At 37.1% G+C, this 26057-nt stretch overlaps 1 protein-coding gene across 1 annotated transcript in view; it reads right to left on the bottom strand.

The window, feature by feature from the left end:
• Thsd7a (thrombospondin type 1 domain containing 7A) overlaps window positions 1-26057 on the bottom strand; it is a 420538-nt gene that overhangs the window by 153341 nt on the left and 241140 nt on the right. The window contains exon 5 of the mRNA XM_085840819.1: window positions 1989-2144. Coding sequence (XP_085696945.1) covers window positions 1989-2144 — 156 coding nt within the window. The remainder of the gene's footprint in view (window positions 1-1988; window positions 2145-26057) is intronic.

The following is a 26057-nucleotide window of genomic DNA, read 5'->3' as shown; positions in this document are numbered from 1 at the left end:
GCAAAGGTAGATGGTAGAAGCTATATGCAAATAAAAAACCAGTGTATGTATTCCCAAATTTAAGCTTAATATGAGCCATGAGCCATTTATTGGAAGAAGGAAGGAAGGAAGGAAGGAAGAAAGGAAGGAAGGAAGGAAGGGAGGAAGGGAGGGAGGGAGGGAGGGAGAGAAAGAGAGAGAGAGAGAGAGAGAGAGAGAGAGAGAGAGAGAGAGAGAAAAGAGAGAGAGAGAAAGAGAGAGAGAAAGAGAGAAAGAGAGAAAGAGAGAAAGAGAGAAAGAAAAATGCAAATAGTTTATGGTCTATGGCTGTCCTGGAAAGAGGTCATATCCAAAAACCTTCTAGGTCTATATGACCTGGCCAGAATACAAACACACCCTGGATTACAGTATGATCTGTTTTGTTTACAGACATGCCTTTAGTATACACCTTCAGTCCCTGACAATGAAGGTAAGGTTAGTTTGTAAAACAAAGCAACTATGTTTGAAATCAGAGAACGATTCGATAGATAGAGTCAGAGATAGGATACTCCCAACTCACATGAGAACAGCAAGGAAAGAGAGAGAGAGAGAGAGAGAGAGAGAGAGAGAGAGAGAGAGAGAGAGAGAGAGAGAGAGAGAGAAGTGTGGCAGTGACCAACAGTTTTACAGAGACAGGTTGCAGACAGAACAAGCTAGATGTAGGTGAAGACAGAACAAGCCAGAGAATGAGAATGTAGGATTAAATTTTGTAGGAAATGGATAGGATATGCATTAGAGGAGGAATAGATTAACACAAAGACCTTTTGAAAAAGTCATGTAGTAACCAAGTAATATAGCATTCTCCAAAATTATATGTATATTCATATATAAAAAGAATTTGGGGGCTATAGAGATAGATAGCTTAGTGCTTAAGAGCATATCTGCTCTTCCAGAGGTCCTGAGTTCAATTCCCAGGAACCACATGGTGGCTCACAACCATCTGTAATGGGATCTGATGCACTCTTCTGGTGTGTCTGAAGAGAACAATATATAAATTCACAATAAATAAATTGAAGAGAACAATAAATAAACTCACACTAAATAAATAAATATTTAAAATAATTAGATACCACATGTTACTTCAAAACACACACACACACACACAAATCCCAGTTACAGTAATGTGTTATTTCTTTAAAAGTTGTTGACTAGTGAGTTCCATAGACTTCCAAATGTTACAGGCTATTATGAATGCTTTTGGGTATCACGCAGAACTTGATGGTAAAATTCATTATATAATTGAGTCATAGAACATGGAATATTCTAAGCTTATATCAACCTGGAAGCTTTGGCCCTACTTAAATTTTTATAGTACTAGGAGGTACTATGCACAGTACCCAACGAGAAATAGTAAGCATTTATCTTACCTATCTGAGAACCCTGAAACTAAAATAATGACTAGCCTTACAAGACATATCTGCTGGTTCCGTTGTGGCATGGATATGACGGAAGCACCCAACCACTTTCTGATTGGATTCAGGTCTACACCACAAAAGTAATCCCATACTTGGCAAGTCACCAGGCCTAGCAATTTATAGCAATGGAGAACCTAGGTCTTAGGGAAGAACCTGAAACTATTATTCTGCTGAGTGGACATAATATTAAAAAAAAATCCTAATGACTTATCATTACACCCGCAGAATAACGAATCTCTAAACTTTCAACAGAGAAGCTTCCACAGAGGATAGTTGTTGACAAAAAGACTCACAACAAGTGGAAGTACAGAAAAGGAGACTGCACTATACTGAGTCCTACATAAGTTATCTGTACCACATTCCGCTTTCCCCAGCTCACAGATCTCTGTGATACAGGAGCCAGCGTTAGTGAATGACTACAAAGATACAATATTTTCCAAACACAACATGACAACTGCTCAGATAAACTTATGGTAGTTTTGGAAGAAGACATGAGACTTACAAAACTGCCTTAATTGGTGGGTGTTATAAACAGGTCATATCAATATCACATACCTTTTTTGCCTTGCTGGTCATTACAGTTTTCATAAGTACATGGTCCCCAGGCTGACCAAGGTGAAACCTCACATTCAATTGGACAAGGAACGTGGCACAACTGTGTGGTGTTAGGAACAGGGCCAGAGCATAATTTTGAGTCCACAGGTTTTGAAGCTGTTTTGAGAAAAATAAAGATATTGCTTAAGAATTTGACAAAAACAGATGTTATGGTTAATAACATGATTCTCATGTGTGCTCAGAGAAGAGAATGTGTTACCAAATCATTAGCCCAAGATTTCTTTGCTACATTCTAAGAACAAAAGAAAGAGTAACACATCATCAAATAAAACTGGACTAGAAGTCTGATGAAGTGCTTGGGCCATGGAGTTAGGAATTTACTAGCAAAATAATCTTAATTAGCAAAATAATCTTTTAGATGTATCCTAAACATCTACATTCAAATTCTAAACAGAGTACTTTTTAGAGCATTGAGCGTGGCAGGAAGAAGTACACACCTTTACTAAACAAGCAAAAAGAGCCATTGAGTGGCTTGTGTAGAACAAAATCCTGTCTACTTTGCTCTACTGGTTTGAGAAATATTATTTGGATACATGGGAAAAGATGATCAAATGGTGTGACCTTTGACTTCCAGGTTCAAGAAAAATCCAATGATGCTCAGATATTTTGCCCAGCCTATTACCTGAATATCTGTAAATCTAAGAGCTGCTAAGGAACTCAACTTACAGTTTTGCGCTTACTTATAAGTTGGTCAATAAAGTATGAGTTGTTTGTCCTTTGGACTGTTTATTTTTTTCTATGTTTTTGATGATTACTGATTATTTTTTGTACACACATATATTTGATAGTTAATGTGAAAATATATTTATGAATATATATATATATATGTATGTATAGATAGGTATATAGATAGATAGATACTGTATACTGTTTAGGATGAATAAGCCAGGAAGCTATATAAGCTCTGTGGACAGAAGAATATTATTCCTGTACTTATTATCTATCATCTATTCCTCTATCACTGACTGCTTACCATTAGTAGCTAGAATTGCCTTTGTTTAAAAATATTTTGGCTATATCTTTCTTTTAAACAATAACTCTGAGAATTTGGCTAGCTCAGATTTGTTGACTAAAGAATTTAAATAAGACGTGCTGTGTATTTTTTCATTTTTGTAGAGAAATACCATTAGTTTCTAATTATGTATGATTGCATCTAGATACACATATAGGACTAAAGTAATTTAAGCTATGTATCTTTTAAATAAAATCACTGAAAATGGACATGTATTGTTAAAGCTCTACAACAGGTTGTAACTGCTTGTGTGCCACTGAAGTTTCTGTATACATGAAGTCATCTAATGGAAATTAGTTCTGAAGGCTATGCGACTCTTCTTATGACTACACTAGATGTTCAGAAAAATATCTTCCAGTAGTACTTATACTTCCATTCCCTACACACACCACCATGGAAATAATTGAGAGGCACCTAAACTTTGGTTAGTATAAAGCACAGCAAGGATTTTTGCTCAACTCTAGACATGTTGTAAATGTATTTGAACACCAGCCAAAGCTCGTCAAAAGAATGATAGATTTTCTTACTTTCTAACAGGGAAGGTACTTGCATATCAGTGAGAGAAAGCACAGAAATAAGTGTTCCATTTCTCAGAATATAAAAATTCTAGACAGTAATGATGCATATTTTGCAGAAAAGTGTATGTTATGAAGTTGATTTCACTGAAAGTTAAAACAAATGAAAACTCTCATTTGAAAATCTTTCACATTGAAAAATTTTAAACTAGACCTATTACTTCACAGAGACCTGAACAGCTTATCCATCGTCCTCCTTAAAGTCACAGAGAAAAAAAAAAAACCAATGAAACCTTAGCACTATTAAATAATTTTGAAAATACTAGATTCTAAAGATGAAGTGTACTCGTCATATAATTTTGAGAAAAACTAGTCTAAGAAATTTATTTTATATAAAACTTGATAACTTTAAAGATGTTAAAAATTGCATTATTTTTGATATTATAATTATATCATTTTCTTCCCTCTGACCTGTCCCATAAGCTTCTCCTTGCTCTCTTTCAATTGCATGGTCTCTTTATATCTCTGTCTCTATCATCTCTATCTCTATCCTGCTAAATCTATATAGTATATTTCTATATATATAATGTTACACACACATACAAGTATGTATGTATTATGAATGTATGTATGTTTTTAGGGCTGATTGTACTGAGTAACCAATCGATATGTTCTTTCTTAGACAGCCTATTTCTCCAGATTCCAGCATTCCTTAATTGACTGTAGTTCACTGTCTAGAGTTGAGACCTCCTGAGCTTTCTCTGTCCACATTAACATGTCTATTTGGTGTTGTCTTTGTTCATCTCATGTTTAGGAAGTCATGTTGGTAAGATTTTTATGGCTTCTGGCATTCCTAGGAGACACACATTTACAAACTCCTTGTTTCTCTGGCACTTTCATTCTTCCCACTGTACGTTATTAGGTTAAATCCCTGTGTGTCCACTTCTCTTTCATATTGTCAGAAGTTTAATTTTAGTTTGGATGTATTGCACGCATATTAAAACCTTGTTCACAGAAATCCTGGGCCTTTAGAAGAGAAATGATGAATAGGGCGTTAGACTGTATTGTCAATGTGAAATACTCTTAATTCTTGCTCAATGATAAGTCACCCATATCAGCCCTAAGATAATATATATTAACTAACTGACTTCTATTTGATAGACATCATTTTCCAAAAGGACACATGCTCATTAATTAAAGAGAATGAAAGAATGTTGTTTGTGTACACTTCTAGTTCTTCATTGATTTTTATTTTATGCTCTCTTATAAACATATTGTGTATTGATTAATATAAATCTCAAGTATTACTTGAGCTTCTTAAAAAAATACTAATTTTACCATTGCAGTTTTCCAATGATTTGTATAGGTCTTTATTAAATGACATAGTGTCTTATGCTGGTTTCATATTGTCTAATAGTGAGATTTGGATTTCAGACTGAACAATTATCACTACTGCAACTTTATCACTTAGGTTTTGTCTGTAGCATGATTCAGGAAAAAATATATCTAATACATTTTAGGTATTATTGTTGAGTTCTTAAAACGTTTTTTTGTCATACAAGTTAAACAAAATTAACTGTACAGGCTTCATGAGCTTATGGTGGCTGGATTTCTAGGGGATACCTAAACAAACGTAAAACACACAATGAGACTCATTCACATTTGTAGGTTTAAAATATTTGGGGGCTTTGTATATGCAGAGCACTTTAAGTGAAAATATATCATAGCAAGCAATAAAGGGGAGACTTCTATTTCCATTCAAAGGTCAATATGATTTGCAAATTAAATATTTTATTTTAATAGTTATATCTGGTACCTATTATATCTACTTTACTATGGTGAGATGTGATAAACTCTTACAGAATATTGACATTGGCTGTTACAGGAGAGTGTGAGTTTGAAAATTATGCCTGTCCCACACATCTAATCTGGCTTCTTTATTCAGTACCTTGGTCTAGTTCTTTTTTTGTTTGTTTTGTTTTGTTGTTGTTGTTGTTGTTTGCATTACTCCCATTTAAATCTCTGGCCATGACCCCATGGCCCATCCACCACTTATGAACTTTTCCTGCACCATAACCCTCTATCACTTTCTGCATATCTTTTGGCAGCATCTAGACAAGTAACTCCACCTAATAACCTCTACTTACTTTACTTGAACTCTAAGATGCATTCTGAGTTTCATATCCAGTCCAGTGGCCTAGTCTGGACAGCTTTGTTTGTGCTCAACCTCCAGCCTCTAGCTAGGACCCATGCTCCCACAACCTACAGAAACATTTTATACTACATACATCTACATGCAGAAACATGTATGCTACATATATACTCCCAAACCAAGTCCTGAATATTTTGTGACTGGAACTAAGTAGGTAAGGTTGCCTGATCATTCTCTTCATGTATACTTCCCAACATCCAAATCTACTACCAAAATACAGACCAATATTTTCTCCTACAAACCTAGTAGTCCTAAAGAAATGTCTGGTGGACAGATGGGGACACAAACCCACCTTCAAAATATTTGACCCAGAATTGTTCTTTTCTAAAAGAAATGCAGGGACAAACATGGATCAGACTGAAGGAAAGGCCATCCAGTGACTGGCCAAATTGGGATACATTCCATAGGCAGAAACAAAACACCAATACTATTACTGATGCTACACTGTGCTTGCAGACAGAAGCCTAACATGGCTGCCCTCTGAGAGGGTCTACCAGCAGCTGACTGAGACAGATGCAGATACTTACACCCAACCAGTGGACTGAGCTTGGGGACCAATAAGGAAGAGTTAGGAAAAGGATTGAAAGACCTGAAGGGGATGGCAACCTCATAGAAACACCAACAGTGACAACTAACTGGGACACCTGGGAGCTCCCAGAGACTAGGCTTCCAATCAAAGAGCATACATAGGCTGGTCTGAGGCACCCAGCACATATGTAGCAGAGTATTTTCTTGCCTGACCTCAGTGGGAGAGCATGAGTGCCTAATCCTGTAGAGACTGGATGTCCCAGGAAATGGGGTTGCCTCTCAGAGGCAAAGGGGATGGGGATGTGGTGAAGAACTCTGGGAGAGGGTACTGGAAGCCAGGGATGACATTTGGTATGTAAATAAAAAATTTAAATATTATATTAAAAAAAACTACCTAAAATTAAAAAAAAAAAAGGTATGAAGGAGAGGAATGTGAGGGAAGTGTGGACCCCATGAAAAGAGCAAGCCTTTGATTTCTAGGAATAAATGAAAGAGAAGAATCCTAGGTCAATGGCACAAAGAAGATCTTTAGCAAAATTAAAGAAGACTTACCTAAACAAAGAAAAGATACAGCTATATAAACACAAAGAAGCACACACTACACCGAATGAAAAATAGCAGAAAGGAAACTTTCTACAGCATAATACCATAGTTAAAACTCAAAGTACACAGAATAAAGAAAGAGTATTGAAAGCTGAAAAAGAAACACACACACACAAACACACACACACTCACACACAAACACACACACACGCATGTGTGCACAGGAAACTTCATTAAAATAACAGTTTATTTCTCAATGCAAACTCTGAAATCCAGAAGAGCCTGGAAGAATCCATTCCAAGTTATAAAAGAACACAATTGCTGATCCAGAAAAATGATCTGCCATCATTGAAGAAGATAGAAAGCTTACCATGATAAAACATTGATATCCAGCATACCCTACCAACCAATCTAAATATAGTGCAGGAAGCAATACTCAGGGCTGTAGAGAGGAACAGATAAAGAAGCCAAAAAGCTATAATTACGGAAATGTGAAGTACCACTGAGAACAAAAACAATAATAACAAAGACATAATAACTGTAATCAACAGCCATCTTTCAATAATATCTTTAAATTTAGTTGCCTCAATTCTTCAGTCAAAAGATACAGGCTGCATGAATGGATCAAGAAACAAATTTCATGTATCAATTAGCCTTGATTTTCATTCAAGCCATCTGTGGTGGACCAAAGACTCCTCTTTGGAGAGTGTTCTTGCTGCTAGGATACCCTCTTGAATACTGTTGAGATCACAAATCAAGTGAGGAGTTTGTAAATGTTTCCCATTTACTTACTTCATCAGAGTACTTAATACTAGGTATTTATTTGAGTGTTACTCTCTTAGGAATTACCAAGTTTTTATTTTTATTTTTTGTTTGTTTGTTTGGTTTGGTTTTGGTTTTGGCTTTTGGAGACAGGGTTTCTCTGTGTAGCCCTGGCTGTCCTGGAACTCACTCGGTAGACCAGGCTGGCCTCAAACTCAGAAATCCACCTGCCTCTGCCTCCCAAGTGCTGGGATTAAAGGTGTGTGCCACCACTGCCCGGCCTCTTTTCTTGTCTTTATCAGCTGTAGATTCTAGTTTTAATGTCACAGTTATGGAAGAGAAGAGACTGAGAATGCTTGACAAAGAAGCTGGCATAGCCGAGAATAACATAACTAAGAATGTTATTTTATTTTATTTATTGATTGGGTTTTCAAGACAAAGTCACATACTATATCACAAGCCAGCCTGGATGAACTTGAACTCTGGGAACGTTCTGCTTTAACATTTGGATCTCTTCTATCGTAGGTTCTCAGCAGGGAGAGGAGGACTTCTGAGGCAGTGGACTTTGGAAGAGCACAACCATGTTACTGCTGCTCTGCTACCACAATGCCACAGCAGAAGAGTGACCTCCCAAACTGTCAGAGGGAGAGCATCCAAGTTAGGACTCCTTGGTAACCTTGGCTTCAGCCTTCACTGTCACACTAGAAGGCTAGATGAAACTGGTCTTTCCCTATGTCTCACAGACTCTTCAGTCTTACAGGAGTTGTCCTTTGCCTTGGTCTGTCCAATTCTTTTTGTTTCTTTTTTATTAGGTATTTTCCTCATTTACATTTCCAATGCTATCCCAAAAGTCCCCCATACCCTCACCCCCCCATCCCCCTACCCACCCACTCCCACTTTTTGGCCCTGGCGTTCCCCTGTACTGGGGCATATAAAGTTTGCATGTCCAATGGGCCTCTCTTTCCAGTGATGGCTGACTAGGCCATCTTTTGGTACATATGCAGCTAGAGTCAAGAGCTCCGGGGTACTGGTTAGTTCATAATGTTCCACCTATAGGTTTGCAGATCCCTTTAGCTCCTTGGGTACTTTCTCTAGCTCCTCCATTGGGGTTCCTCTGATCCATCCAATAGCTGACTGTAAGCATCCACTTATGTGTTTGCTAGGCCTTAGCATAGTCTCACAAGAGATATGTCTCCAAGGGCCCAGCCTCTGGCTGACCTATTTCTTTACTTCAAGTACCCATGGGGTGTTTTCTCCTATTTCTGTTGGTCGTGTTAGGAAAATCCAATACAAGGCCACAGCAAGTAACCACGGTCATGTTCTGATTCATAAGACAGAAAAGTACAATACACTTAAGTACTTATAAAAACAAAAGCAGGTATGTTTTTCCTCACTGACCCTGTTTCATAAAAGAATACTTATAAGCATGGGCTTTTCAAAATACACATCTCTACAGCGATGCCAATCATTGTTAGTATTTAAACCTCAAACATTCTCTCAGCAGCTTGTTGAGGGCCTCCAAGTCCTACTACACAGATGCACCATCTGTTGCTGCTCTGAAAATATAATTTTTCCTGCTTTTGCCTCTTTTAAACAGGACACAATCTAGAACAGCGCATATAAAAAATCCCACTGAAATCTTTCAACACTTCCTATTTTCTCAAATTTCCACCTATAATGGCCGTAACTGAGAGCAAGGTGTTAATAGATACTTTAAATTAAAATAATCAGGTCACAACATGCATGTTATCCACAAAATGACAGAGCATTAGCATTTAGAATTTTGATGAAGTACAATCTTCTTAAAGTGAGTGTTGGAAAGAAATTAATACCCAGTCAAACAAGATCTTCAACCAGCGTGGCACACTGATCGATCTACCTTACATGCAGCTACTGAAATGACAGTGTATTTTAGTCTGCTGGGGCTTCAAGAACAAACTTCTACAAATGGAATGACTTACAAAACAATGTGGCATGTGACTGTACTTAAAATGATGCTCTGTTGGTTGGCAGAGTGTCAGTAGTGGAGGACAGAGATACAGACAGGTATATTTGTTAAAAGTCTTCCCAACATGGGATAAGTGGCTTAATTCCAAGGCTAATAGTAGCATAGAACAAAGATAGCATGTAGAGGTGAGAGGATTTGCTTAGCAATTGTGATAGAGATGAGACAAGAACATCACCAGAGGTTTTTGTTCAAATATCTCACACATAGATGACTGTCACTGGGTAATTTCTGCCTGCACTTGACTACCTACACTGAAGTGAGTCTATATGCCATACCTCTTTTCAGTATGTCAGTGGGCTTTGCTCTATACCACAGTTAATATAGCAATCCTACTGGATTCCTGTTTGGCTTTTGCTATACCTTCATTTAATCCATCCCTCCACCCCTTCAGTAGCTTGCAACTGAACTGGCATTTGGATTCAAATACATTTCACATTTCAGCAACAGAAAACCCCATGCTCCCATGTTCCTCATTTGCTAGCCTGCAGCATGAGGAGTGCTAATGTTTACTTCTTCCACAACTGGATTTGTCAAATCTATGCACAGGCTCCTTCAAAAAAAATTGCAGTAAAACACTACAGTCATCTCAATTCTAATATGCATTTCTTGAAAATAAATACCACATGTTGCAGAGACAATGCATCTCATGGTAGTATAGCTTTTGGAAATGCGAGAAAATCAGGAGACACGGTCATGATTCTGATGATCCATGGCTCAAGTTTGCAATGGTAGTTTTTCAATTGTTAGTACTCGAGGCAACTGTTGGGTAGCAGCAGTAAAGGAAGAAGTATACTCCTAGGAATCAGAGTCCAAAAACACAGGTTCCCTCTTGCTGGATGAAAACCCCATGATCTAGGGACGCAGACTTTGAAAATGCTCTTCAGATGATCCCCACACAGTAATACTCAGACTGTTCTTTCAAAACAGCCTGAGAATTGCAGCTAAATTGAGCCACAGGTTGCCATAAAGCTCCATGCGACTACATCTTAACCTATCAGAAAATAACCAGACACACTCCAGAGCAGCCATATGCATACCAGTGAAAAACCGCTTACCATTCATTGTCTTTGGCTACAAGACTCCAAAGATAGTTCCCTAAGGGGTATATTACTTCTTTTTATTGGTGAAAGATTTATAGATTTTTTTTTGGATTCCTAATCCCCATTTTTATTTACTGCAGTATATAAACTGAGTTCCTTGGATGTATAGTGTATTCAGCCTAATACAACTGCTTGGAGGAATGATGTTGGAAATTCTAAACCATTTATCCCAGCAGAGCTCACAGCTTGCCAGAAATCTTCCTAAGGACAATCCCTGCTACCCTTCTTTGTTTGCTGGTACAACCTCGTTTCAGGCAAAAATTAAAAATAAATATAGCCTACTGAGGAACGGGAGGAAGGAAAGAAAGCTCCCTAAACCCTCGTTCATGATTATCCCTAAGAACTAGCTCTAGCTGTGTTGGCTTTTACGTGTCTCCAGTCCTAAGTCTCCCTGTAAAGGCCGTAAGTCACAATACTCCAGGAAGAAATTGCATTGTTCTGAGAATCCCTGGATGGCACTTCCTGTGACACAGTCATTCTTGCTGTACATTGAATCAGCTGGAGATGTTTTAAAACTACTGATGCCCAAATTCCTCTCTTCGACATACTGTTTAGGGTAATGGTTTAGAATGAGGCCTGAATAGCAGGACTTTTAAGAGCTTTCCACGTGATTGAAATGAACATGGAAATTACCAAGCATTGCTCTGTTCCGACCCTTTTATCACAACTACTGCACAGAGTCTGAACCTGGCTCATTTGGGGCCTGTTTTATTATCTTCTTTTCCTTTCTCAAATTATTACTCTTGCTGATTTTTAAAGTGTCCTTGTTTTAATCCATTTCTGTTGAAGCAATCTATTATAACTTATCAATAGTCTCTACGTTTTATTGTGAAAATTTTTACCTTTTAAAAATAGCTCTGTGCTTTTCATGTTAGTATTTCAGTTGACATCAAGCCTGTTATCTCACCTGTTCTTTGACCATTGTTTTTCTTTTTTTGTTGTTGTTGTAATGATAGAACACAAACACACACACACACACACACACACACACACTATCTTTACTATTGGGGATTTAACCTGGGATCTTGCATACTCCAGAAAGACACTGTACACCAAGGAACATTTTTGGCCTTTGGCTTAACTTTTAAGTTTTGAGACAGGGCCTCCCTAAATTGCCCTGGCTTGTGCTAGTCTTACTCTATAAACCTGGAAGGTTTTCAACTTGCAATTCTTCTGCTGCAGCAGGCTTGTTTTACCGTAATATTTAAGCATCATACTTATTTCTTCAACTCCTTTGCTCTAAAACTTCATTTGCAATTTGACAACTTTCATCTTAGTCTCTATTACTATTGTTGTTATTATCATCATCATTATATATTTTAAGTTCAGTGTTTCCATGGATTTAAAATTGCTTCTCCTTTGACAATAAAAATGAGAGTATCTGTGTCATGAGAGGGGTGAGCACCCTCAGCTTTTAGACCTCCCACTTATTCCCAAAGCAATTCTGGGAGTTTTCAAATATCGCACAGAGAAACAGAATGGCTGTGCTTTCTAGTGTCTCCTGTCACTCAAAGTGAAAATGACAGCCTCATATTTACATATCCATTACACTTGCATGTCAGCATAGTGATTCTCCGGGGGTACGGGACAGAGTAGACTGGTGATTTAGGCCTCTGGTCTTGCCTTACTAAGGAATCAGGTAGTATACAATGTGAGAAGAATACCTGAGAATAATTGAGAGGTACATCCTTAACCAGAGGTCTGGTATCAAAAGAATTTAGCAAATTTTTATTTTGTGATCATCTCTGAGCTCATTCTTGGAATCCTCATAGGACACTCTTCAGGATGGGTTTTCTCAGCTTGTTTCTCTGGTCAGGGAATTATTCTACAATGGGCTCAGCTGCACTGCAGATGGGAAGACACATTAATTTATCAGGACTTAGGTCTGACCACCTGGCTCCAAACAAATTTGAGGAGCTACTAATATAAAATGGAAAGTGAGTTTCTCCACAAGACTATATGATTTAGTTCTGCCAGATGAAGCTCTCTGCAACAGCAGAGATGGGGGAGGTTAGAGACCCTTAAGAAATGAGTAATATTCTGAGCAGAATAGAGAACTTGAGCCCTACAATCTTACTTTTCTAGGCTCAGCTCTCACAGTGAACACGGCTTTCCTCCAACAGAGATACTTCTAAACTGTGTCTAGCATTCCTGCTGAAGGATAATGTACTCTCAATCATTGGCTTTACCTGATATTTAAAGGAGGACTTGGTGTATGTCAGACATGATTCCCACTGCAGGACATAGATTCTTTCACTTAAAATTTCACTGATTTTTTTTCATAGAAAAATGTAATAAACCATCTAAGATCACATGATTGACACATTCTATTTTCACTCTGTACTCTTAAGTGCTTCACAACAAATGCTTTTAGCTGCCATTTCTTTCAAGAAGTCAGCTTGCCATACTCTATAATAAAAAAGTATTTTCAGTGGATAGAGAATTCTGACTCACTCTCTCTCTCTCTCTCTCTCTCTTTCTCTCTCTGATTGTCCATTGTTTCAAGGTTCACATTTTCTCTGACAAAACTTCAACCTTCATTTGTTATCTCCATTCGCATGTATGAATTGCACTTGAATTTTTCCTTTTTCTGTTACTAGACTGCTCTACAATAAACTTCATTATTGTGTGCTTTAGTATGCTTCCTTCTTGAGAAATGCTGAGATTCATAGATCTGTAAGCTGATTTTTTTCTCACAAATTTAATAAATTTTGAATGCTATTTATTCCAACATGTTTTCTGCCAGACCAGTCTCCCTATAAAATATCACGACCACACTTTCCACATTGTTATATCACACAAGTTACAGACTGTCTTTTTTTTTTGTCCCCTTCACTATCATGTCTTTCTTTCCTATAGATCTGATTGATTCTATTTCTCTATCTTCAAGATCAATAATTCTTTTGTTTATTCAAACATGGTAATTTCTAGTTTCTTTCACATCACCTAGATTTATATTTGTTTTTCCAAATCCAGTCCTTAAGCCTACTCTGTGTTTGTCTGTTAGAGAGTTGGATGGAGCATCACGAATGTTCACGTTCCTAAGTGGATCCTCACCTCCATGTAGCCATTCTTCAAGATGACTTTTCTGAGACAGGCTTTCAGCAGTTGTTTCTGAAGGTCCTTGTTTACTTGTTCTAGTGTCTGCGTCATTTCAGTGTTTTATTGATGTTGTTTTTTGGTTTGGATAGGAAGTGTTTTGCCTTTATAAGGCTTTATATTAAGTTTCTTTGCACACTAAATTACTGGAAGAAACTAATGATTCTCTCAAGGCCAAGCTCATTCATATTAGGCCTAGTGTCCTTCAAACTTGAACTTAACTGAGACAGTATGGTCCTTCCCTTTAACCCGAGGAACTCAGCAAGTATCCTCTAAGTGCTTAGTTTTGCAGACAAAGGTCGCCACCATTGTGCCTCAAGGATTTCTTCCTGTATATACACAGCCAGCCACACTTTGACTGAGGACTTATTGAGAGGCATATATAGACAACTGGACCCTGCTTATTCATGTACAAAGCAGTCTCTCCTAGTCTGTGTCCTGTCCTGATATTCCCCCAGCCACTTCAGCAGTGCAGAATTTAGATTTTTTCTTTTTTTACTTCTTTGCCCAACTGATACTGACCCAACACTTTTCTTCTCATCTCTTCTCTGTGGTAGAACCTCCAGGAAAGCACAGATGAAATTGTAAAGCTCTGTTCATAATGTGAACATTACTTGATGCTCACAAATAGCTATTTTTCCATATTTTGTCAAATTTCAGAGTATTTATTGGGATGGTTCCAGTTACATTATTTTGGCAGGAAACAGAAGCCAGAAATATTTGCTGTGCTGATCCTTTTGAATATTTACTGCTAGATTTCATGTTATGTTATTAATTATACATGTTTTTTGTCTCCTGTCTCTATCATTGAAAGCTATTCTGTTAGAATTAATATTAGCTGGTAATCATATTTATTGATACTCTGGCTTTATTTCTGTGTGTTCTTTTTGCTTTAGTAGCCCTATTTTAATCCCCTGTACAATGCACGTGATTATATTCTATTTTCTTATTTATTTGTTTAGAATCTAGTTCCTTCAATTAAAATCATGTGATAGCCAGGCAGTGGTGGCACACACCTTTAATCCCGACACTTGGGAGGCAGAGGCAGGCAGATTTCTGAGTTCCAGGCCAGCCTGGTCTAAAGAGTGAGTTCTAGGACAGCCAGGGCTACACAAAGAAACCCTGTCTCAAAAAACCCAACCAAACAAACAAAATAAATAAATAAATAAATAAAAATCATGTGATGACAGAGAGAATTTTTTTTTGCGTTGTTAACATCTCTGCTTTTAACATGCAGAATAATGCCTATAATGCACAGAGCACTCAACAGCACATGAAGACAAGAGAAGTTGAATACATGAATTAACTGTAATGTTTTGGGACCATCAAAAGCGTAACTTTAAGAGATTCTTGACTTTGAGACTAAATTAGAATTTTTAAAGGCACATATTCTAAAATTAGTATCTAGGGAGGAAGTGTCTCTTTAACATTTCAAATTGGCTAGCTATTAGTGATCCCCAGTCTACAGCACTACAGTTAAAAGGTAGGTTCAGACTTCCTTGGTTGACAATCATGGATATAACTATTAACTCCTCTTATACCTCAACCTTCCATAGCAATAATGATACCTACTTCCTAGGCTTATGGTCTAAGGAGCAAATAATTGTAAACCATGTAGAAGACCATTTCACATAAGATAAGCACTGAGCATCTCTCTTGTCTCCTTCTTCCCTGTCACTATTACATCAAAGAAAATCAAAGGTCCTCAAATCTATGATGTTTGTTACCAGCCCTAGCAAAATTTTAAAACATACCAGGGGAACTCAGAATTAACAATAATGTCATTTCTTAGAAGAGATAAGTTAGTGTTCTTACATGGTCTTCAAGATAAAATGATAAACAAACATATGTTTATGTAACTAAATTAGTTAGTTTTAAGTCTGACTCCTGAACCAATGTTTTTGGATCACAAATGCTAGCTCTAAACATATAATAATGAATGTAAAAAGAATTATTATAATAATTATGAAGTTCACTGTGCCCATGAGATCATAAGAACTAGTTGTGGAGAAAAAGCACCAGTTTCTGGTTTGGGGAAAACCAGAGAGAAAAATTGCCTGTTGGCCTTTATGAAGAGGGCACTGCAAGTATACTGAATTAGTGCCTTGTGCACATCTGACTAGGTAAAGGTGTTTATGTGTCCCTGGACTGATGCATGTGTAGAACAGAGATGGTGATTTATGCAAGCTCGTTTCTTTGTAAAGTCTTAAAACTTTCCTTTGTGACTGCTAGTCCTCTAATTCCATTTGCGGACTATCTTGTATAGTGGAGACCTGTGCATCTATGCCATATCATGTTGATCCCACTTATTTGTTCTCCTTGACTTATACTTTTATGTTAATACAGGAGAGATGCTGTTGAAATTATTTCAAAGGGGCCTTTCTAGTAAAATTAACTGTAGGATATATTACATTAATGCATAAAATCATCAGAAATATATTTTTCAATAAAAATATTTGCTGTAAAGGAACAAAAATAGCATTGAAGACTGAATCTGTATTTTCTATGTATGTGTGTGTCTGTGTGTGTGTGTGTGTTCCTGAATAAGTTTTTAGTCTGTAATTTCATTTCATTCCTGTGCAGGCCAGAAGAGGCATCAGATCACACAGATCTGTAGATACAGGTTGTTGTGAGTCACCTGATACAGGTGCTAGAAACTGAACCCAAATCCCTTGGAAGATCAATAAGCTGTTTTAATCACTGAACCATTTCTCCAGGCCCAGAAACTATTTCTTCTAACAGAGATGAAGGAAAAAAATCAAGCAAAACTTAAGGTTCTAGTTTTTTGTTCAAGCCTTGTATTTTTGTTTTGCTGTTTGTTTTTGAGACTGTAATTTCATTCCATATTTTCATTTTATTTCTTTCCATTTTTCCCTCCAAACTCTCTCATATCATGTTCACAGCCTCATTTGTACTGTTTGTGTATGCTAAAATGTATTTGCGTGTATGTATGCATATATATATATATACATATCTATCTATCAATTTATCTATCTATCTATCTATCTATCTATCTATCTATCTATCTATCTATCTATCTATCTGTATCTCTCTATATATATAATAACAAATTGCTGTGTGGGTCCCTAGGAGGACCAAGTCTTCTGCTCCCAACTTTACTTAGGAAACCACAGCAAATAAAAGTGCAGAGTTGTGGAGCCACGCCCCAATAAAACCATCTACAAAATACTCCTGTACCCAAAGCTTAAGGCAATTGAAGAATCGTGCGCAAAACCATTGCAAGAGCCAAAGAATCAGGAATTTGACTATGAGATTGTGTCTCTTCATAACATCTGAATCTACACCAATAAAGTCTCATAAACATGACATCCAATGTAAGATGAACAAGGTTGGAACAAATGAGCATGACAAACTGGGTGGGAAAACGTCCAAGAGGCTTCACCCCTGCACAAAGAACTAAAGGCAACTGAACTAAGGCACTTTTAGAAGCCAACTCAATTAGAAAGTTCACAAGGCCAGTCTTGTTATGTTTATTTGAGCCAGGATGTCAGAACTTATGGGACTGCTATTTTTAATTTTAAGAATAATCAGTTACCATAATTTTATGTGACTAACAGAAAAAGTTATCTTGATGTGTTTTACTACATCACCTGGTGTGAACTGCTTTCCATGTTAGAGAGTTCACACTAACAGAATTAAACCCCCATTTACTAGTTATGAATTGTGGTTCTTGTTTCCTTATGAGCAATATGAGAAAGGGAGAACAATAATAGTCTTCCATAAAATATGTAGATTCTTTATAGTAGACACTCTTCGTGAGAAGATGACTCAAGTTAGTGGCTTAAGAGTGAGATGAATTCATCATGCAGCATTTACACACAGAGAAAAAGAAATCTTCACTTGATTGTGTGCTTTGCGATGCCGACCGTGCTCCACGTTCCTATATGGAAATGAATACATAATGGGGTGGGGGGGGTGACAAGATTTAAGGATGACTGCCTGAGTAGTTTGAGGCAAAGGAGAAATGTGAAGAGATAGGATATTTAACTAATAGAATAATAAAGGTAAATTCAAATGTTTGACATATGATTCTATAAATTTCTTGAATTAGGTAACAAGTTTATAATACTAATTTTGAGAAAGTCATGAAGAGCTAATTTACTTTATACATTTACAGGGCATCAGATTCACAGAGCAGGAAAATATTTTTGAATAGTTATATTTAGTTATGAAAAAGCTGGCTTTGAGTCTGGGCTCTGTCATTTCTTATTTCATAATGTCAGGGAAAATTGTTTTCTAATTAACCATCTAGTCATATAATTATGGAAAAACACTGTCTACCACAGTGACTTTGCTTTATTTTTTATTATAGATTTTTGGAGGCCAGTAAGAAGTCACTATCTTTTTCATTGAATGAAGCTTTTGTTTTCAAAGTACATTTAATACACATCAAGGAGTTAGAATGTAATGGGTCCAAGTTATTGCATGTAATATATCTAGGAAAAACATTTAAAAGAATTTGTTCCTTTCCAAATATTTCTATTTTTTCACTATAAATTTATGTTAATAATAGTTGAGGTTTACAACTATAATGTTCCCTAGATACAGAGATTTCAGGCCCCCAGGATTCTGTGTGATGGAATGTGTGGGTTAAAGGTGAAGATAATCTTTCAGAGCAACTAAATAATCCAATTACAAACATTTCTTTTATAACCTTTTGGCAATGCTGTGTTCCTTTAACTTCTCAAACAGTGACTCACAAAGGGAGGAAAACTGCAATTATTCTGTCTCCAACGACTACAAAAGTAAAATTAGCCATATTTCCTTTTTGCTTTATAATAATAAAGTGAAAGCTTTCGGAAAGTCTATACTTTCCCAAGAAAGGAGTAATTTTATATATAATGTAAGCATATGTCAACATGGCTCTCTGCACAATGCATCTGCCCCTGGGTTGCTCAAGGCCAACGTACAATTACTGTTTTATTTTATGCAAAGATTTGGAGCAAAACTCTTATTTTAAAAATTTCTCTCCTATTCTCAACTAAACCAGATAAGCAAACATATAAATGAAAAATAATATTTATTTGCTATGTACTAAAAATCACATCCTGATGGTAGACCTCAAATGTGTTATAACATTGAGTCTTGTCAGAGGAAAGAGAAACAAAGGAAGGAATGGCCAGTGGGTCAAATAGATTGTTTCAAGATGATATTCTGTAAACCAGATGTCCAGTAAGTCCACATGCTCTAACTGAAGAAGCTCTCCACCTTTCTTAAACCCATTTCCAATGACAGAAGAGTGAAAGCACCCAGGCATTGATGGAGAAGTATGGGTTATAATAAAGAAGTTTAATGGAGAGAGAAAGCACTATGCAGTCTCTTAGAAGCTTAACATCTTAAGAGTTTGAAATGAATATCCATGAAGTAATTGTAAAAGAATGTAATTAAATATAGCGAAATAATATTTTTTGCAGAACCATAAGAAGGTTATGGACTTTGAATAAAAGAAGATGATTGAAGACCATATCGTTACTTAAAGTGGGACTCAATAGTTAAACAACCAGGAAAGTGGCTGAAGGCATTTTAAATGATGAAAGAATAATAGATGTAATCTGTCTGTGTTGCAGGGACCTTACCTTCAAGAGACACTATGTTCTTTCTTGTGGGTATGAACAGAATAGATTCTTACACTGAGGCTATGCAGCTTTGTTGAGTACAAAGATATAAAATGATAAAAAAGCACATCAACTGCATATTATAAAATACGTTAATACTTAAAAGTCATGCATTGTCTTCAATATTTTGTTTTTAATTAATAAAACTGACAATATCATACTTGTATCCAGTACACTGTGTCAACACATACATTTTAAAAATGACTCTGTGTAATAGAATACTGGGCTCCAGACTAATAATATTATAATATGGATTCTTGCATTTTGAATAGGGCTTTCTGTGTGTGTGCAATAAATGGTGAAACCTTTCCAAGATGAATCTGTTGTCATGGCTTCCTCTCCCCATTGCTATTCTCCCCAGTTTATTTCCCTTTTTATTGCCCATTGCTTTTAGAAGGAATAAATATTAATGAGTTCCACAATGTAGTTTGTACTCCTCGGTTAACACTGGAGAGAGTACCTACTCCCTATTGAGTAATCATTAGCAAGGCAGCGAACAGCTAGTGCCAGCCACAAGCCATTTCTTTTACATCCTTACATAGCAGGAGTGTGCCTCTGAAAGAAATGCTATTCATTCTCCAGTGCACATCCCTGAGAGCTAGTTTCAGGAATCCTTCTGGTGCTATCAGTCATCTACAGCAGACTCCACAAAATAATGCTTAAGGGTTACAAAAGGAATACAAAGCAGAGCCAGTTGATCAAGTCATGGGAGGAGAAATTTGATCCTCTATCTTTCTGCTCTTAATGAAAGGTCCTGTGCTAACAGCTGTGGATTCTTACCATCTCAGGAAATAGGGCCGATGTACAATGAAATAATATTGTCATCCCCAAACTTCCTGGCAAGATATATTGGATTTTTATAGAGGACCAGCCAAGTAACGTAAAACAGGACTCTGTGAGTACAGATTAGACAACTTCACCTCTGAAAACAATCAGTGGGCTCTTTCCATCCCTGCTTTCTCCCTGGTATTATTGTAAGAAGTATAGGATAAAGGCTTTTCTGGACATATGCCCTTAACCTCTGTTTCTCAGCTTAGAACAGTGATTCTGTTTGTCCATGTACAAAGGCCGCTAGCAGTGTTAGAATTAAAGCAAGATTAATTGAGACACATATAAGAAGTTAAGGTTAGGGGACATTCATGTGCTGGGTCTCACCAACTCTGTTAGTAAATCCTGAGTGGCTTCAGGCATTGTTTTCTTAAAGAACCAGAAAACCATAAACATTCTATCAGCTTTGGAACTCGGTCCTCAGTTCTCCTCTGGAGTCTCAATTCTTCACAATGCTTAGCAACTAGTTTTCAAGAGGTGAATCATTATTATGGTTTCCATAATCCAACACACAAAAATGGTCACTGGACAATATCAGGGAATTGCATTTTCTTAAAATATTCAGGTGGTTCTTTAATGATACATTGAGGTCATAAGCTTTTGAGAAAATCAGTTATCTGGTAAATAAGTATATGGGTGAAAATTGATTATTGACTTGATAAGACATAGAATTAGCTCAGAGAGGAGTCTCTGGGTTAGTTTTTTACTTTTATTTTTATTTTTTATTTTTGAGTGTTTTTGTGGATAGTTTACATTCTCTGTGGGGGAGGTGTTTAGATTGAGATATGAAGACCTACCTTAACTCTAGGTGGTACCAAATGTATGGGTCAGGGTTCTATACTGGATGAAAACTAAAAGGCAAATTGCATACCAGCATTCATTTCTCTCTATTTCCTGACCGGATGCAATGTGTTCAGCAGCCTCACACTTCAACTACCATGCCATTCTGACCATGGTGGGCCTCACTTCAAACTTTAAGATAGAATAAATCGCTTCTCCATTGAGTTGTTTCCAGATAGGTATTTTATCACAGTAAAGAAACTCATCTCCATATCTTAACCCAGAAGGGCTCCTGGCTAAAGGAAATGCAGGGACCAAGTGTGGAGCAGAGACTGAAGGAAAGGCCATCCAGAGACTGCCCCATCTGAGGATCCATCCCTTATACAGTCACCAGACCCAGACATTATTGTGGATTCCAAGAAGTGCTTGCTGACAGGAGCCTGTTATAGCTGTTGACTGAAAGGTTCTGCCAGAGCCTGACAGATACAGAGACAGACAGATGCTTACAGCCAACCTTTGGATTTAGCACTCCCAATGTAGGAGTTAGAGAAAGGACTGAAGGAGCTTAAGGGGTTTGCAACCCCATAGGAAGAACAATATCAACCAACCAGACCCCCCAGAGCTCCCAGGGACTAAACTGCCAACAAAAAGTACACATAGAGGGACCCATATCTCTAGCCCCATATGTAGCCAAGGAGGGCATTGTCTAGCGTCAATAGGTGAAGCCCTTGGTCCTGTGAAGACTCAATTCCCTAGCATAGGGGAATGCCAGGGCAGTGGGTTGGGAATGGGTAGGTGGGAGGGGGAGCATCCTCATAGAAGCAGGGGGAGGGTAGATGGGAGAGGTGGTTTGCAGAAGGGAAACCAGGAAAAGGGATAATATTTGAAATGTAAATACATAAAATATCCATTTAAAATGTTTTTAAAAAGAAATAAACTAATATGGACCATCTTTATGATGGTTAAGCTGCAGTATAGCATACCCAGAGGTTACTTGGGTAGACCTAAATGGGCATGTAAATAGAAACTTCCTGTGTCAGCCTCATGAAGGGTAATTTCTGAACTTCAAGTAGAGAAAGCTGCAAATGCAATAGTATCAGGACTTAAGAGTTCTGATGACAAGGTTCAAAGCTGTTTTTGAAAAATTCTATCTTCAACATATCAAACTTTGCTGTGACTGAATATTTGCTCAGATAAAAGAATGCCAAGAAAACTATACCTAAACTGATGATGCACATAGGTGCAGAAAGGTAATACTTGAGAGAACAGACATGGGATGAGTTCAGTGTCAAGTACCCAGTCCCATCTGCTTCTTCCTTGAATAAGCACTCACTTTTTCAATCGAGCAAACAATTAGCAAAGAGCATTAATAAATATGATCATCATCATAAATGTTATAACTATTATTTTTATTGTGAGTAGTAGGGATTTACATTTAGATATTTATAAAGATTGCATTAATTTCACACTGTTGAACATAATGTATTTTTCTAGCTTCTTAACATATCATAAAATTATGAACTAATATGCATTATCCGTTTATCATATTGTTTTCCATAAATCCTGTTAGAGTATCACATGCAACATTGTTCAAGAAGCATGTATAAATAATTATTATTATCTATGATTTTTTGACCAATGGCATTTATATTGTCCATCAGAAAATTGAAGAAAGAAACAGGAATGAGAGAATGGAATAGGTAAGAGATGGTTATAATATTTTGTTGTTTCATTCCTTTTATTCAAAGAGTTAATCATTTGAAAGCACCATTGGACTTACATTTGCAAATATATTATTTTACTCTAGAGATACTGCACAAAATTTTGGGAAATTATGATCAGTAAAGAACATTTTTGATCAAATATCATTTAATTTATATAGTCATTTATTCTTCTAATTATGTTATTTCCTTAGTAGGATAAATCTTTCAGTTGGACTTTCTAAACAAATATAGTATCAATAATCACATTATTAAATACAATGCATTATGTTAGTTCATATACTTTGCAGCAGTTGTAATTATGGCATCAATAATCCAGGATCCCAACCAACAAGTACTTCTCAAATTATTCTAAACAATAGGACACAAAATGATCACTTTCAAACACCCACTTTCTTGCCAAAGTCTCATAAAAAGCATATCAGCAACAAAGAAAAATCACAAATACTTGCTATCTGAATGCCAGCATGTCACACATACATACACACACACACACACACACACAGCACACCACATCTCATCACATCACAATCCAATTGGCTTTACGCAGAAGTTATTGAGATGGTTTGATATACATAATCTGATAATGTTATAAATACTAAAAATGAATGTAAAGGCAAAAATCTCACAAACATTTCAATAGATGCAGAAAAGGACTTTGACAAAAATCCAACACACTTAACAAAAGTCCTAGAGAGAATGGGGTTACAGGAAATATAACGCACCATAATAAAGACTACATATGACAAACATACAAAACCCATCATCTTAAATGAAGAAAAATGTGAAAGAATACCAAGAAGGGGACAGGAATGTCTACTATGCCACTCTTTCAATACTGTACTAGAAGCCTTAGAAAAGTATAAAAACAGCTGAAGGAGATTAAAGAGATACAGACAAGAAAAGAATAGGTCATATTATCCCTATTTGCTAACATAGTAAACATGCTATACAAAACTGAGTCACAGAAATTTTCTAGAAATGATCACCACTTTTAGCAGTGTTAGTATAGGAAATCAACTTATGTACCAATAATAAACATGCTAAGAAAGAGATCACAGAAACACATCTATGTACAGTAGCTGAAAAAAAAATCTAGGAACAAGTGTAATCATGGAGGTGAAAGACCTCTACAATGAAAACTTTAAATCTCTAAAGAAAGATGAGGGAGACACTAGAAGATGAACCGGCCAACCATGTTCATGGATTAGGAGAATGACTGTTGTGAAAAAGATCATCCTACCAAAGGCAATTGACAGATTCAAACTAATGTGTACACCCATGACATTCTTCACAGACAGAAATGTGTGGTCTTGGTTGGTGCACTGTACTGTAGAAGAGTCCTGTGTTGTCTTTAGACATGGCATGTTCTGTGTTCTTTAATGATTTTAACCTTTGCTTTTTTACCCTAGGTAGTACCATTTGTTATATTATTTCCCCAACTTTATTTCCCCACTGAGGACTCCCAATGTGACCATCAACTTGAAAGTAAAACCAGCCTGCCTGCAGGCCTACCACCATGTCTCTTTGGACAGGCTCTTTTTCACAACTTGAGGCTAAGGCTGCCCTATAATGCTGTCATCTCTCTGAAAGGCAAGCTGGGATTCCTGAAGCACTCAGAGCTTTAACCACATTAGATGACACAGCAATGTGTTGTATCATGCTGCTTATCCATCTCATGGCTCCTAAGTCGCCATAATGTATAACCCTCAACCTACACCATTTCCCACCCCAGGACAACCACAGAAAGCATCAGCATAACTTTGCTCATTTGTTCTGGGAATTCCTTAATCTAGGCTTTGCTTCTGTCCTTAAAAGCATTTGAAATAATGCTGTATCTTGGGCGCCTAAGTAGTTTTGAAAAGATGATTTCCAGATAATGTAGTCTGTCATTCTGCTGAAAGTGGAATGGGGGAGCTACTTATAAGAATGTATATTCAGCAAGGTTTTGCTGAAGGGACCCTGACATAGCTGTCTCATATGAGGCTATGCCAGTGCCTGGCAAATACAGAAGTGGATGCTCACAGTCATCTATAAGATGGAACACAGGGCCCCCAATGGAGCAGCTAGAGAAAGCACCCAAGGAGCTGAAGGGGTCTGCAACCCTACAGGTGGAACAACAATAGGAACTAACCACTACCCCCAGGAGCTTGTGTCTCTAGCTGCATATGTAGTAGAAGATGGCCTAGTTGGCCATCATTGGGAAGAGAGGCCCCTTGTTCTGGCAAACTTTATATGCCCCAGTACACCAGTACAGGGGAACACCAGGGCCAAGAAGTGGGAGTGGGTGGGTAGGGGAGCCGGGGGGGGGGGGGGGGGAAGGGTATAGGGAACTTTCAGGATAGCATTTGAAATGTAAATAAAGAAAACATCTAATAAAAAAACATGCCGGGCGTGGTGGCTCACACCTTTAATCCCAGCACTGGGGAGGCAGAGGCAGGCAGATTTCTGAGTTCGAGGCCAGCCTGGTCTACAGAGTGAGTTCCAGGACAGCTAGGACTATACAGAGAAACCCTGTCTTGAAACACCAAAAATAATATATATATATATATATATATATATATATATATATATATATATTTACAAAAAATGCATATTCAGAAAAATAAAGTTAAATAACACAAAAAAGAATACAAGAAAAGGTAGAAACAAAAAACCCCCAGCTTTCTTGAGTTCTGTCTCAGTCTCCTTTGAAAGTCACCTTAAGGTTGAAAGTAAAAAATACAGTCAAGCTAACTACTATGACTCAAAGAGAGAATAAATTTGTACTTAAATGTTCAACTACTTTTACAACAAAAGCAGAATTTTAAGTGGCCAAACTTGTCAAAGTACATTAACACTGCCTCATCATTGGATTGAACACTTCTATTCAAATTCAGAGGTGGCATTAGTTCTCCTAGAAAGGAGATGGGCAGAGGAAGTGTGACTGTGCTCTCTGCCTGTGATAGAGGGATTCAAACATTTGAGCAGTCATTTTTCATACAAATTGTATCATTTTACAGTGGTGGCTCTAAATGCGCCGAGCACGTGACCTAAGCCAAAGGCATGGTGTCATTGTTCTCATGTTTAGCTGACTTCGGAACTTCTCCAATACAAGTTTTCTTTGATTGTATTTTTTTTTTTTTTTTGGTTTGGATACTTCCTGAAATCTCACATGTGGGCTCTTCCTTCCATAAAAAGTCCCAAAAGTCACCTTCAGGTAAAATACTAACTACCTTAATTTAATTCCCACCAGGTGAGTACTTATTTGCATGTATCCCTTTGG

This window comes from Mus caroli, unplaced genomic scaffold, assembly GCF_978045245.1.
Source record: "Mus caroli unplaced genomic scaffold, Mus_caroli_1 scaffold_7, whole genome shotgun sequence".
In the NCBI taxonomy this organism is placed as follows: domain Eukaryota; kingdom Metazoa; phylum Chordata; class Mammalia; order Rodentia; family Muridae; genus Mus; species Mus caroli.
The sequence above is the reverse complement of the archived record's forward strand: the minus strand, read 5'-3'. Positions and strand labels throughout refer to the sequence as shown.